This window comes from Panthera pardus, unplaced genomic scaffold (genome assembly GCF_024362965.1).
Source record: "Panthera pardus isolate Hobbes unplaced genomic scaffold, ASM2436296v1 HiC_scaffold_7, whole genome shotgun sequence".
NCBI lineage: Eukaryota > Metazoa > Chordata > Mammalia > Carnivora > Felidae > Panthera > Panthera pardus.
Window position 1 is genome coordinate 49,048,268 of NW_026527002.1, and position 14,570 is coordinate 49,062,837.

General features: G+C 35.4%; 1 protein-coding gene across 49 annotated transcripts in view; it reads left to right on the forward strand.

The window, feature by feature from the left end:
- RIMS2 (regulating synaptic membrane exocytosis 2) overlaps positions 1 to 14,570 on the forward strand; it is a 601,231-nt gene that overhangs the window by 369,586 nt on the left and 217,075 nt on the right. For all 49 annotated transcript variants that reach the window (XM_053896431.1, XM_053896433.1, XM_053896465.1 and 46 more), the window contains 2 exons: positions 6,945 to 7,101; positions 9,495 to 9,611. In XM_053896431.1, coding sequence (XP_053752406.1) covers positions 6,945 to 7,101; positions 9,495 to 9,611 — 274 coding nt within the window. The remainder of the gene's footprint in view (positions 1 to 6,944; positions 7,102 to 9,494; positions 9,612 to 14,570) is intronic.

The window sequence follows — 14,570 nt, forward strand, 5'->3', positions numbered from 1 at the left end:
AGTAATAAGAAGGAAGTGTTATTCACTATTTACCAAAAAAGTAGATTAAATAATGAATAAAATGAGAGAGAAATAACTTGCCTCTTTTTCCCCTTCCCCCAAACAACATTATGGCACTTTAACCTCCTGAATAATTCCAGTTGCTGGAACTCTTATCAATTGTTTGATTGAATATTATTATTGAAAGATGTAAGATAAGTGAATATTTCTAAGTTTTCTATTTTTAAACTACTCAAAAATAAGGATTTCACCATAAATTTGGAGAGCTATTGTGTAATTAAAACTTCTTTATACTGCATAGCCATGTGAAAAATATGAAAATCTTTTTGATGTCACCAACATACCCAAATATGTCAAATATTTGAATGTGCTTTTTGAAAAAATTTTTACTGTGTTGTGTTGGTTACGTATCAGGTACTGCTTGATTTTGAAATTATGTTATTGAAGTTTAAAATATTGCCTGATTTATGGTTAGAGATTTATCTGGGACTTAAACAAATGTGAAAATGACTTCAAATCCTTGAAATGTGTCACCATTAGAAAGTTGAAGCATCTCCATATTCTTTTTATAAACATGAAAATCAGGATTATGGTATCGTGGTTTCTGAAATATTATCTTTTCATAGGCTCATAACTTTCGTAAATGGTGTACTAATTACATTTACATAAGTATCATACTAACTAAGATTTACACATGTTAATTCTGTTAAAAATATTTTTTCCTTGGGGCACCTGGGTGGCTCAGTCAGTTAAGCATCTGACTTCAGCTCAGGTCATGATCTCGTGGTTTGTGGGTTTGAGTCCCGTGTCGGGCTCTGTGCTGACGGCTCGAAGCCTGGAGCCTGCTTCAGATTCTGTGTCTCCCTCTATCTCTCTCTGCCCCTCTCCCACTCAACCTCTCTCTCTCTCAAAAATAAATAAACATTAAAATTTTTTTTTAATATAGTTTTTCTTGTTTTTAATGTTTTTGTTTTTTCTTTTTTTGTGTGGGGAGAGAGGAAGAGTGTGAACAGGGGAGGGGCAGAGGAAAGGTGAATCTTTTCCTTTTTTTTAATGTTTATTTACTTATTGAGAGAGAGAGAGAGAGAGAGAGAGCAAGCATGAGTAGGGGAGGGGAAGGGAGAGTGTTAGAGAGAGGGGGAAAGAGAGAGAATCCGAGGCAGGCTCCAGGCTGGTTGTTAGCCCAGAGCCAGACTTGAATTCATGAACCATGAGATTTCAACCTGAGAGAAATCAAGAGTGGGACACCTACCTGACTGAGCCATCCAGATGCCCCAGAAGGAAAGAGAATCTTAAGCAGGCTCCATGCCCGGTGCAGAGCCCGACAGGGGGCTTGATCCCACAACCGTGAGATCATGACCTGAGCTGAAATCAGGAGTCAAAAATCAGACACTTGACAGACTAAGCCACCCAGACACCCCAATGTTCTTTCTTTTAAAGCTCTATCATTAACAGTTCTTTCAACAGAGAATAAATGCTTCAGTCAATAGTTTAATAATTTGACTGTCAGATCAAGCATATCATCCTATATTTCTGTGAAATTTTTCCTAAGGCATTTTAAGTGTGAATTGTATATATACCTATACAGAGAAACTCCCTTACCCACCACACCCCATGTTAAGTAGCATTTTAAACAACTAGTATAAAAATATAAAAAATAAAATAAACAACTAGTATAAGTCAAGACACCAGTAATCTCTTAATACTTTGTTCCCCATATGCAGAGATTTGTTTCCAACTGCATATTACATACCTGTCAAATTCAGAGTATTAGTTGCAACCATTCAAAACCCTTTTTTAATGTGAACTATCAACCTTTTCTCAATAATGAACAGTTTCAGCTGCTTTATTTAGTTTTTCCAAGTTTCCAAGGCAGGTGTCTTGAAAATTAACTATGTCAGAGGTAATATTTCCCATTTGCTTACTTACTTTGTTTATTCTAAGTCAGAGGTAATTTTTACATTTGCATTGCTAATATTCTTCAAAGTAAATAGAATCTTTGATTGATATTGAAATTTAGGTTTCTCAGGGAAGCAATTACTGGCATGGATTTTGTACTCCAGTGGTATACCGAGTAGAAGAATGAGAATGGTTATAAACCAGCTATTCTTTGAACAAGTCGACTCACCCCACAATGCAGATAAATGGAATGTGTGTGTGTGTGTGTGTGTGTGTGTGTGTGCACAGTATGAGTTTATAGCCACTTAGACCATTAGTATTATTTTCTACTCTGACCTGAAACAATATGCAAATAAATGCACATAATTTATTTTTCAATGGGAAGGTAGAGTGATGTTTTGATAATTGGCTCTTAAACATCACATATAATATTCTGATTTCCTAAGCTAATTACCTAACCCCAATACTCATTTTTTATCACTTCTGAGTAGCTCTGTACATTATGAGTCATGAACATTTTCTTAAAACTCTATATTTCTGTTTAGTTTTCCTGTGACTGCATTATTTAAGTGTTCTTCTTATACCAACTCTTCCTCTTTTTCTCAATAGTCTCTCTTAAACTACGTGATCATCTCTTTTGTCTCTAAATATTCCCCTACCTTGGATTTCAGTGATGCTCTTTTTATAAATGACTCTCAAATCATTATCAACAGTCCTATTGTCTTTCCCAAGATTCTTTTCCATGTGTGTAACTGTTTGCCTATATGCCTGAAAATGTTGTTATCTCCCCCTCTCCAAACTGGTAAACCTTCTAAACTTCTCTCTTTGTAGGATACTCTTAACTTCCTAAGGGGCTAATCAAATGTTAAGATTCATTTATTTCTTCCCTTTTTTTGATCTTGTATCTGATCACAAATTGTTGTTGATTCATATTAGAATGTCCCCAGTCTCCATTGTTGGACTTTTTTCACTGTCTACATTCACTACTCTCGTGTTGACATCTATTTAAAGTTCTGTGCCTTTGGGGCGCCTAAGTGGCTCAGTCGGTTAAGCATCTGACTCTTGATTTTGCCTCAGGTCCTGATCTCATGGTTCAGGAGTTCCAGCCCCACATCAGGATCCATGCTGACCATCTGGAGCCTATGTGGGATTCTCTCTTTCTCCCTCTCTCTCTTCCCCTTCCCCACTCATGCTCTCTCTCTCTCTCTCTCTCTTTCTCTCTCAAAAATAAATTAATAAACTTAACAAAAAACAATTAAAAATAATAAAGTCCCGTGCCTTTAAATAGCATCTTTATGCTAAAATTCCAACATGTCCAGTCAAAACTACTTATTTGTAGTCTAAATTTTTATTTTCCACTGCCCACTTGACATTTCTGCTTGGAAATGTAGTAGATATCTTCAACTTAACATGTCTAAGACTGAACTCCTAATCTTTCCCATCAAACCAATGGCAACTCCATTCTTTTTTTACTTGAATTAAAATTTTAGATTTGTTCTTGTCCTTCTCTTCCTCTTATCTCCGACATCAAATCTTATACAGAATGATCCCGATGCCTCTACTTTCAAAATATGTCCAGAATCTGACGACTTGCCATGTCTCCACTGCTGTCATCCTGGTTCGTCTTTTGCCTGACTTACTGCGTTGTCTCATTTCAGTCTGTTCTCAGCGTGGCAACTGTAGTGATCCTGTTTAAAGATAGGTCATATTCAGTTTCTGCTCAAAATCTCTAATGGGTTAAAATCACTCAAATCAAGGGGCGCCTTGGTGGCTCAGTTGGTGAAGCAGTCAATTTCGACTCAGGTCATGATCTCATGGTTCATGAGTTCGAGCCCCACATGGGGCTCTGTGCTGTCAGCAGGGAGCCTGCTTTGGATCCTCTGCCCCCTTTCTCTCTGCCCCTCCCCTGCTCACATTTTTTTCTCTCTCTCTCCCTCCCTCTCTCAAAAATAAACAAACATTAAAAACAATTAAAATCACTCAGATCAACTGCCAAAAATCTTTACAAAGTGACACGAGGCCCCCGTGATCTTCCTCCTTCCTCCAGGTGTCTCTGATCTCCTCCATTGCCTGCTTCACTCCAAGCACCCTCTTCTCCCTGCCGTTGTGAACGTGTCAGACTGACTCCTATCTTGGGGTCTTTGCACTTGCCTTGGAACAACTCCTCTCTCTCTGTCCACTTGGCAAAGCATCTAACTTCCTTCAACTCTTTCTGAAATGTCAACTTCTCAGTGAGTCCCGTCTACACCTGACAACGCTACATAAAATTGCAAAACGTTTCCCTGTTCTGGCATTTTGATCTCCCTTTACTCTGTTGTTTTCCTCTTAGCACTTTACCACCTTCAAACATATCACATAATTATTTATTGGGATTTTTATTGTTTCCATCACTCCAACTGAAGCGTCAGCTCTACAGGGTCAAGGCTTTTACTTTTGCTCACTACAGCACACAGAACAGCATCTGGCCTGCATGTACAGTCATAAATACTTGTTGAATGAATGAACGAATGTCCTGATTTTTTCGGTGTGGTCTGTTGCCATCACCAGTTGTCTTACTCCAGAGTTGTACTGCTAGCCGTACGTAGCTAATTTAATTGAAATTGATTTAACATAAGTACATTAAAAATTCAATTCTTCATTAACCCAAACCAGATTTCAAGTGTTCAATAGTCATGAGGGCCTAGTGGCTACTGTATGGGACAGTGCTGATCGAGAACATCTTTACCATTCCAGAGGGTTCTGTTGGACAGTCTATTCTATGTTTTCTAAGATCAATTAATCTTGCTGCAATCTCTCTAACCTTTGGTTTGAATTGTATACTGCTGTCAGCTTCATATTCCTAAATGATTACTTAGATCATGAAAGATGAATGTGGTGTTAGAGCTTAGAGAGAGCCTCGAAGTCCGATAGATTTTGCTTTAAATCCGAGCCCTAGTATTTGGCACTTAATTTCAATTCCCTAGTAAATGTCTCAATGTAAACTTTAGTTGCCTCAGGTATAAAATGGGGATAATATTATCTTCTTTGCCGAGTTGGTTCTATCACATCACTTATACATTCCCGGGAAAGCCTTGTGCTCTGCAAAATCATGGACCAAAAGATCAGACCATTCAAAACCCACGTAGCTTTGTAACCAAAACGCTAAAAATAAAAATGCAAGCACAAGTTTTAAAGGTCACGTTAAGTTTTAAGCAGTAAAAATATTAGATGTAGGATTTGAAAATAAAATGAAGGTATCTGGGTGGAAGGAGTATGTCTAGAAGGAAAAGAGGGTAAGTCTGCAAAGTTATGATGTCAAGGGAAGTACTCACAAACACCAGGAAGAACCCATGCAATAAATACTTCTAAGACGGAGTTTGTGACCAAAGCCGGCCAAAAGGGAGAACATGGGATGAATGAGCATCATATGTGGTTCTGTATTTCTCGGGCTTTCTGCATCCAGCTTTGTTAATGTACTTTGCTTGCAGCTGCTATTATTTGCTGGATGTAGTGGACACTGTTGGTGCCCCACCCATAACCCCTTTGCTTCAGCTGGTTTACTCGTCCTCCGCTACTGTGAATGTTGGCTGCTAAGAACTCACAGCTGCCCCCCTTTCCGTAGAATTGGCCTTAGACAAACAAAACAATCTCACCTAAGTCCCACTGGCGGTCTTCAGTCAGTGACTGGCTAACCTAGGAGCACAAAAGTCTAGGATCCTCGCCTCAAAGTCAGAGCAACACTGGTACAACTCATGTTCCAGAGGCTTCAGGGGGATCTGACTGAGGTCAATGCTTGTGCTTCGTTTCTTCCCATGCCCTATTCTGCTCTTCTAATTCCTTTTTCCTGAGGCCACTCCTTCAATCATTCGTGCCCACCCACTTCTTTCTCTTGCTCTATTTCTCAGGAACCAACTTCAGATAATACTGCAGCATGTTAACATGTTGGGAAAAATCACATACGAACCAATACTTTCTCAGAGTTATTTCTGAAACAAGTGTTGTAGCAGAACACTTAGTAAAGTACCCAGCAGAGTTCCTGGCACGTAGTGAAAAGTCAAAAGCAGCCATGATGAACACGATAAAGATAATGGTGGTGGAGATAATCTCACTTCCTGCTCAGAAATGTTCAGGGTTTTTTCCACAAGACTCCTGATGTTTTAGATAGATACAACTTGAGTCAGACTTACCAAACTATTTCCCTACTTTTGCACCACATAGTACTGCTGTTTTTCTACCAACTTTGAATTCCTTCTACTTTCTTCCCATCTGTCAAATATCAGTTGCTTTCCAAGATTCATTTGAGTTATATCACTTCTATTACACTTTTTTTCTAAGCGTGTCAAATCGTTGGGCAGTTTCCCTCCTCCGAATTGTCGTGTTTTTATTTTCAGTCATCTATTGTATCTCAGCCCTGTCAAGCACCATAAGAAAAGCCATTTACACAGGTACTTCAGATAGCATTCAGAATGCTTTCTAATATTGTTTATCTCTTAAAGAAATAATCATAGACTTTTATGAACTTTTGTGAAGTTAATCGTTTTGAATATTTATAGTTGTTGAGACGTACCTGAAGCTCTTTTATTTCATTGAAGAGATGACAATGTTTTTAGAATAAACTTGCATCCTTTATTAAAGATAATTAACTGCCTACGGGCACCTGGGTGGCTCAGTCAGTTAAGCGTCTGACTCTTGATTTTGGCTCAGGTCATGATTTCATGGTTTGTGGCGGAATCAAGCCCCATGTCGGGCTCCGCACTGACAGTGCAGAGCCTGCTTGGGATTCTCTCTCTCCCTGTCTCTTTGCACCAACCCCCTTCACTCTCTCTTTCTCTCTCAAAAATAAATAGACTTTAACAAAAAGATAATTCGCTATATATAAAAGTTTTAGTCTACCTAGCACAATTAAAATATTTTTATATTATAGTACTATGTTTTGTTCATTATGCTTTACATTTAATAGAGTCAAAGACTTTCAACTTCACCAACATTTAATTTTTTCACTAAAGTACAAAATACAAAAGGACTTAGTGGGTAGATAACTGTACTTTTAATCTTTGTACCTTTAGATTATCGACACAATGGTCGAGATCTTCAAAGCTCAACATTATCAGTGCCAGAACAAGTAATGTCATCAAACCATTGCTCACCAACAGGATCTCCTCACCGAGTAGATGTTATAGGAAGGACTAGATCATGGTCACCTAGTGTCCCTCCTCCACAAAGGTAAGATACCATATACATTTTATTTGTAGGATGGTATGAAAAACCTATTTATCACAAAGAATCATTACTAATCTCTAAAGGCAATAAATTCTTACAGAAAAAAAGTTACTGAAGGAAAAGCAAATATTCTCTTCAATAAACTAAATAGTGAGAGTCAAATAAAATATGGGCCACTTTGTAACTCTGGTTAAAGTATGTATTCTTTTATGTGAGAGTTGAAGATTTTAAAGAAGATCCCGCTTTCAGTTACTTATCCGTACTGAGCAGATCTAGTTAGAACCAATTAACTATACTCATGAGTGATATTAGTATTGATAATTTAAGAAATAGGAAAAAATAAACATCTGATGGGGTTTCTAGGTTAGGAGCAATCATGCAAGGAATTAAAAAGGATGCACGGCGGGGCGCCTGGGTGGCGCAGTCGGTTAAGCGTCCGACTTCAGCCAGGTCACGATCTCGCGGTCCGTGAGTTCGAGCCCCGCGTCAGGCTCTGGGCTGATGGCTCGGAGCCTGGAGCCTGTTTCCGATTCTGTGTCTCCCTCTCTCTCTGCCCCTCCCCCGTTCATGCTTTGTCTCTCTCTGTCCCAAAAATAAATAAAAAACGTTGAAAAAAAATTAAAAAAATAAATAAAAATAAATAAAAAGGATGCACGGGTAGAGGGAAGAATGGCTCAGAAAACCTCCAGTGCCTGGTAGAAAACTCTAAGCAATCCTGTTAAAGACAGAGACGCTTAAAGGAATAAGAGCCATGGAAATAATGTATTTATTGACAAGATATATTTACATAATTCACATTTTACATACGTTACATTTTACATTAAGAAAATTTGAACTCTTAGAATGATAGTCGTATAATGCCTATTTTAAATGAATAATTGAGTTAGTTTTAGCTTTAGAAATTTTCCTTGTAATTTTAATTTTACACATAGTATTGGACTAAGAGAACTTAAGATTGTTACATTTATAAATTTAATTTATTTAATATATATGAATACAAGCACTTAGAAAGTGTTTACTTAATTTAGACACAATTAAAGTAATTACAAAGAAAATATATTAAATTTATAAACATTGTTTAAATTGTTTGAAGATTTTGATTTTACTAAGTTTGTAAATGAGACTAAAACTATTAAAAGTCTTCTGAAAAGTAATTGCTTAAATGTGGTAGACCTATCAATAGAATATTTGTAATCTGAAATTTAAAGTTTAAGAGAGGGGCATCCAGGCGACTGGCCAGTTAAACGTCGGACTTCAGCTCAGGTCATGATCTCGCAGTTTGTGAGTTCGAGTCCCGCGTCGGGCTCTGCGCTGACAGCTCAGAGCCTGGAGCCTGCTTCCGATTCTGTGTCTCCCCCTCTCTCTGCCCCTCCCATACACATGCTCTGTGTCTCAATAATAAATAAATGTTTTTAAAAATTGGAAAAAAAATAGTTTGAGAGAGAACTGGATTTTGAATTTTAACTTTAATAAATTAAGCCATTCCTTATTTTTTTAAGTTTATTTATTTGTATTTGTCTTGAGACAGAGAGAGTTGGGTAGGAGAGAGAGAGAGAGAGAGAGAGAGAGAGGGAGAGGGAGAGGGAGAGAAGCCTAAGCAGGCTCTGCACATGCGCAGAGCTCCACATGGGGCTTGAACTCACGAACTGTGAGATCATGACCCCAGCCAAAATCAAGAGTAGGACGCTTAACCAACTGAGTCACCTAGGTGCCCCACCATTCCTTATTTAAAAAGGAAAAAAGAAAAAAGAGGGATGCTTGACTTTTTACCAGGAAAAGAATATCTGAACATACCTAAAGAAAATAGGCAAAGTTTTAGAATACATTCAGCTACACCTAATAGAAAGCCCATAATAAGAGCTCATATAAGAAGTTTATTCTATCATGAAAATGAAGTGTGTAAGTAGACAATCCAGGCCAAGAATGTTGACTTTAAAAAGTCATCATTGATCAGTTATAAAGACTTCAGTTTAGATTGTAAAAAACGGATAAAAGTCATATCCCTAAGACAAGATACAGCAATATTAACTATAAGCAACATGCTGAACTCATTTTCTCCACACAGATTTATTCCTCCTTCTGTATTTTATATAAGAATTACTACTAGAAACGTGGGAGTTGTCCATTAATAATTTTGATAATTCTTATCTCTATCCCCATTGATATTAGCTTAGTTTTATGTTTATATCTGTTATAGCAACAATCTAACTTCCCTGTCAACCTCCAGTTGAAATGTATCCCATTAGCCAGAGGTTCAGTCAGTTAAAACAAAAATCTCAGACTTGACATTAGAGTGATTTTTGTCTTTTTCTACTTTCTTTATTAATAAACCTCATTTCTTAATGTAGTATATGATCATGGTTTATTAAGACATTTAATGGATTTTGCTATTTCAGTCGGAATGTGGAACAGGGACTTCGAGGAACACGCTCTACTGCTGGACATTATAATACAATTAGCCGAATGGATAGACATCGTGTCATGGATGACCATTATTCTCCAGATAGAGACAGGTAAATAGGATTAAATCCTATTAGAGCTTATTATAATCGCTGCCTTCAGGAAGAAGGTATTACCATAAAATATTTTCATACTGAACTTGGATATTTGTCATCTTATTTTTGAAAGCCATTTCCTTTATAATTCCTACATTCATTCTTATGACCACCAGGTAAAAAAAAAAAAAAATGAAACAAACAAGAACAAACTTTTCGTTGGTTAAAAAAAAAAATCATCTTGCTCTTGCCGTTTTGGTCCTTTGTTAACTCAAACCAGTTAAGTTAGTGAGTTTTCACATGAGGTTATAAGGACAATATAATGAAAATGACAAGTTTTATTATTTTAACATTATCATAACCAGTCATTACCTGTAAAAATACTTTGACGAGACAAGCCTGGTTTGTTTTGGAAACTGACACAAAAACTGATTCACGAAGAGGTTTTTCCTCATGGCTTTCAGTAAACCTTTTCCGCATCTTAAAGCATTATGGTTGTTGATTGCTGGATTTGGAGGAATTCTCTGAATTTGCTCCACTAAATGTGACATACTTAGAAATGACATATGTTTCAATGCATATGATAATTACTACTAGTTTGCTTTTAAGTTAAGCCAATTGATTAACCCTCTAATTCTTGGTTTGGTTATATATAAAATGAAAAATGCTATGGTATTTCCCCCACACTATCAAATGGGTTTGAGATGAGGATTAGGAAAGAAAGCTTAATTTACTCTTCAGAGAATATTATGATAAAATCACAAGGAAACTCAGAAGTTGCTTTGTGAGCATCCTAAACCGATTTTTAAAAAGACATTTAAATCAACTGATATGAGAAGTTCCCAATATTTATCATTGTCAGTACTTATGAATTTAATTGTTTTTGTCTAAATCAAGGGTTATAGTCAATTCGGGCTTATAATTTTATCGTGTTGAGTACACTTTTCCAAAAGAAAAGATAGGGAACGTCTATCTATAGTCTTCAATAGTGGCGAACAAGTATTGGCTTTTGTGTCTGAGATCTACGAAGTAGGAAGTTATTAAATTAATATCTTTATGAGTTGTCCAATGAAAGTTAATGTAGTATTTTATTTCTTTTTCATTTGTTTAACTTTTTCATCGTGATCTGTGTTTTTAGGGGTAATTATTGATATGGTACCTATAGAAATGGTTTCACATCAAGTACAATACTAAGTGAAAGATCCCTTGTTGGCATGATTAGGAGTTGGAAGGAGTCATATTAGGCTGGGTGAACGAGTACTTTTGTTGCCTTATAGAATTCTAATGAGTTTGATAATCTCTGGAAATTATTCATGTAGCAGTTCATAAACTCTTTGCTGTTTGAAAGATTGTTAAGGACACGACAAAAGAAAAAAATGTCTGAAATGACTTTAAATCCTTCAAGTTTATGTAAAGTTTTTCTTTAAGGAGAAATGGACCTGATATTTTCTCTGAAGACAATATGGTCTAAGTCTTGCAGAGAAGAACAGAGTAAAATTAACCTCTCGAATTATCCTCACAAACAAAATTGTCACTATTATATCAAACACGTAATAATTTACCAATATTTTAAGACAAAAGGCCATAGTAGTAATGTTAAAAAAAAGTTGCTGTTCAATCCTTGGTATATAGTTAATATAGTCATAATTGATATGTCATTTTATTTTTCTTGTTTATTTTATAACTTTCTGAATCTTCAGTTTGGCAAAATGTTCAAATAATTCAGAGGTTTTGGAAGCATTTGATCCCTGAAGTTTCAGCAAGTCTTTAGAGTGCTATAGATTACCAGATTATAATTACTCCTTATTGGGAGATGTTTAAAATTTTTTTTTAATTTTTTTAAACATTTATTTATTTTTGAGACAGAGAGAGAGCATGAACAGGGGAGGGTCAGAGAAAGAGGGAGACACAGAATCTGAAACAGACTCCAGGCTCTGAGCTGTCAGCACAGAGCCCGATGCGGGGCTCGAACCCACAGACCGCGAGATCATGACCTGAGCTGAAGTCGGCCGCTTAACCGACTGAGCCACCCAGGCGCCCCTAAAATTTTTTTAATTAGTAAAATAGAATTTCTTTTATATAGGACTACAAAACTATTTCTAATATATTAGCTTTGAGTTATCTGTGTAATAATTGCTTATTAACATGAGGAATCAAAAATCAAAAAGTATAGTATTATCCATGTTAGGTAGCCTATCACATTATTAAACAATGTGTTCTTGATTTCTGTTTTATCCTTTATATTCTAAATATTCTAAAAGATTTTCAATAATAGAATGCATGCGAAGGCATCGTAATTTTTATGCACTGTTTAGAAGGTAAGAATACCCTAGAAGTCTTACAGTGAATTTTTGTGAATAGCATTTTATAGAGTCAGTCAGTAATACTGTTAATTAAAAAACCTAAAAGAGAATTTCCTTTGAGATAGTAAGTAAAATTTAGGCATTTTGAGGAGTGCATTAACTTTTCTTGTCAGTAATAATTGGGGCACTGGACCAGAATATTCTATTTAATATACTCTTTTCTTTTATAGGATTTGGAACCAAATGGCATTGGGTTTGAATTTAGGCTTTTTATTACTTGCGAGCTGTGTTACTTTGGGAAAATTAACATGTTTGACGCTTGATTTCTTTATCTATAAAGTTAGAACATAGTACCAACTTCATAGAGTTGTTGGGTAGATTAAATGACACAGCACCTCCGGTTGCAATACTGAACTTAGATATTTGTACTCAAAACATGTGCCTTACCTTTAACATTTTAGAGGATCTTGTGGCTTACAGATAAGTGACATTTTAATGTGCCTATTAAGTAGAAATATGAGAAATCAGTTAATACAGGTATTTGTAAAAAAAGCTTTAGAGTGTAGAAACGTGAGTTGGACCTTGAAAAACGGAGAGGTTTATTCAGGAGAGAACAAGAGCATAAATACAGAGGCAGAACACACATATATATCAGAAAGACCCAGTGTGAATGAAGACTTGACATATTGGAAAGTTGTGCATAAAGATAATGACTTTGACATTGGCTATATTGGATGAAAAATACTACTATTCGGCATTAATGTATAGTATCTGGCTAAACTAAGTGATACGAGGAAATATAGTATTCATATCCTTATAGGTGGTGTTAAAAAGAATCCTATATCAACATTTGATTGGATCTTTATATCTCTGCACATCTCTGTTATCATTAGTCAAAATCCTATTCTGTGTTGAAAAGAAAATAGGTTCTTTACATCTATTAGCTAAAATGATGAATTATAACATTATTCATCTTCTTCTCCATCCCCCCGCCCCCATACTTTTTGGATCATTGTTTCTCTGGTAAATCCTGGTAACACTACTAGGAACATAATTTTCCTGGGACAACTTATGTGGCTTTCATATTAGAAATCACTACAAGAGCTTGTTTACATGAGTTAAGTTAGTATTAGAATAATTATAGAGTACTAGATAATATTTCTGTAACATGTCAGAGATATCCTGCAGTATTCGTTTTTATGTCTGTCCTGGAGACCAAAATATATTGGGTACCTTTAATTTTATGCAGTATACTTTTAGGACAATGACAAAAAATACTATTAACACTGGCCTAAGATATATTACTTCATAAGTGTTTTTCTGTTGTGCATTTATATCCTAAAAAGAAAAATGCCATGTTATGTGGATCTCTAGGATACCTCACACACTTAGGCCATTTCTCTACTTTTTGTCAGCCAACCAGCTACCAGAAAGTGTCCAACTGACCCATAACTATTTATTGTTTTCTTGGTCTTTTTAGTTATCAACTATGAGGGAACCATATCTCTGAAAGTTTGAAAATACAGAGAAAGTAAATGAAAAAAAAAACCTCTTGTTACAAAAATAATTTTATTTATTTTATTTATTAATTTTATTTATGTAAATTTTATATAATAAATAAATAAATTTTATTTATGTAATTTTATATAAATAAAATTTATTAATTTTATTTATGTAAATAATTTTACAAAAATGTTTTATTTATTACACTTCAGGAGTAAATTTTAACATACCTCGATCATACTGAATTAATTTTAGGAACTACAAAGTAGCCAAACATTAACAATATAAAAGACACAGAACAGAAAGCTTTGCATTAAGGTGAGATTGTTGGAAACTTTGCTTTCAAAAGCTATAGGTTATTTCAGAATGAGATATTTTATTTCCTCCTTTTGCAGTCCTGTTTGTTTGGTGGTTTTTAAAAGGGGACCTTCAGGCTCATCTGATATAATGGAAGGATAATTCATTATAAATACAATTTTGTTCTGTCTTTAAAGATTTTATTTCTTAATAAGACTCGAAGTATGTCTAGAAATTGGATCAGTAATCCAGTTCAATTCTTTGAATACTGAGAATTTCCATTATGATTTTTGAATCTTAATCCCTTTTTTCAGTTTTTAAAATTTAGTAATTTTTTAAATTTTCTATTTTTTTCTTTTACTCTGCTCAACTTTTTTAAAAAATTCAAAAAGATTGGATGAATTACAATTGTTAACATAATTTTTTAAGTCATTACTTAACTCATTATGTATATTCAAGACAGTAGTGTTTGCTTAGGTTTAATAATTCCATTAAGCTTGGAAGAAAAGTAAGCATGGTTTAACTGAGAAGAGTAAATGAAATATTTTTAAATTGTGCCGAGTGGATGTGGCAAAGAGTCTTAGATAAATCTCTGGATCTTAGGTAGATTTTACTACCAAAACAGTGTGGTTCATTTTATGTACTAGTCATCCATGCATTTTTTATAGTTTTCAACAGAATCTTAAGGGGGATCATGACCAGATTAGGTTAAGAGGAATAACATGACTATAGAAAAGTATGCATTCCGAGTTCTCCAGAGAAACAGAACCAGTAGAATAGATAGATAATAAGGAATTGGCTCGCACTGTGATGGAGGAGGTTGAAAAGTCCTCCCATCTGGTCTATGCACCCTGGAGACCCATGAAATGATGGT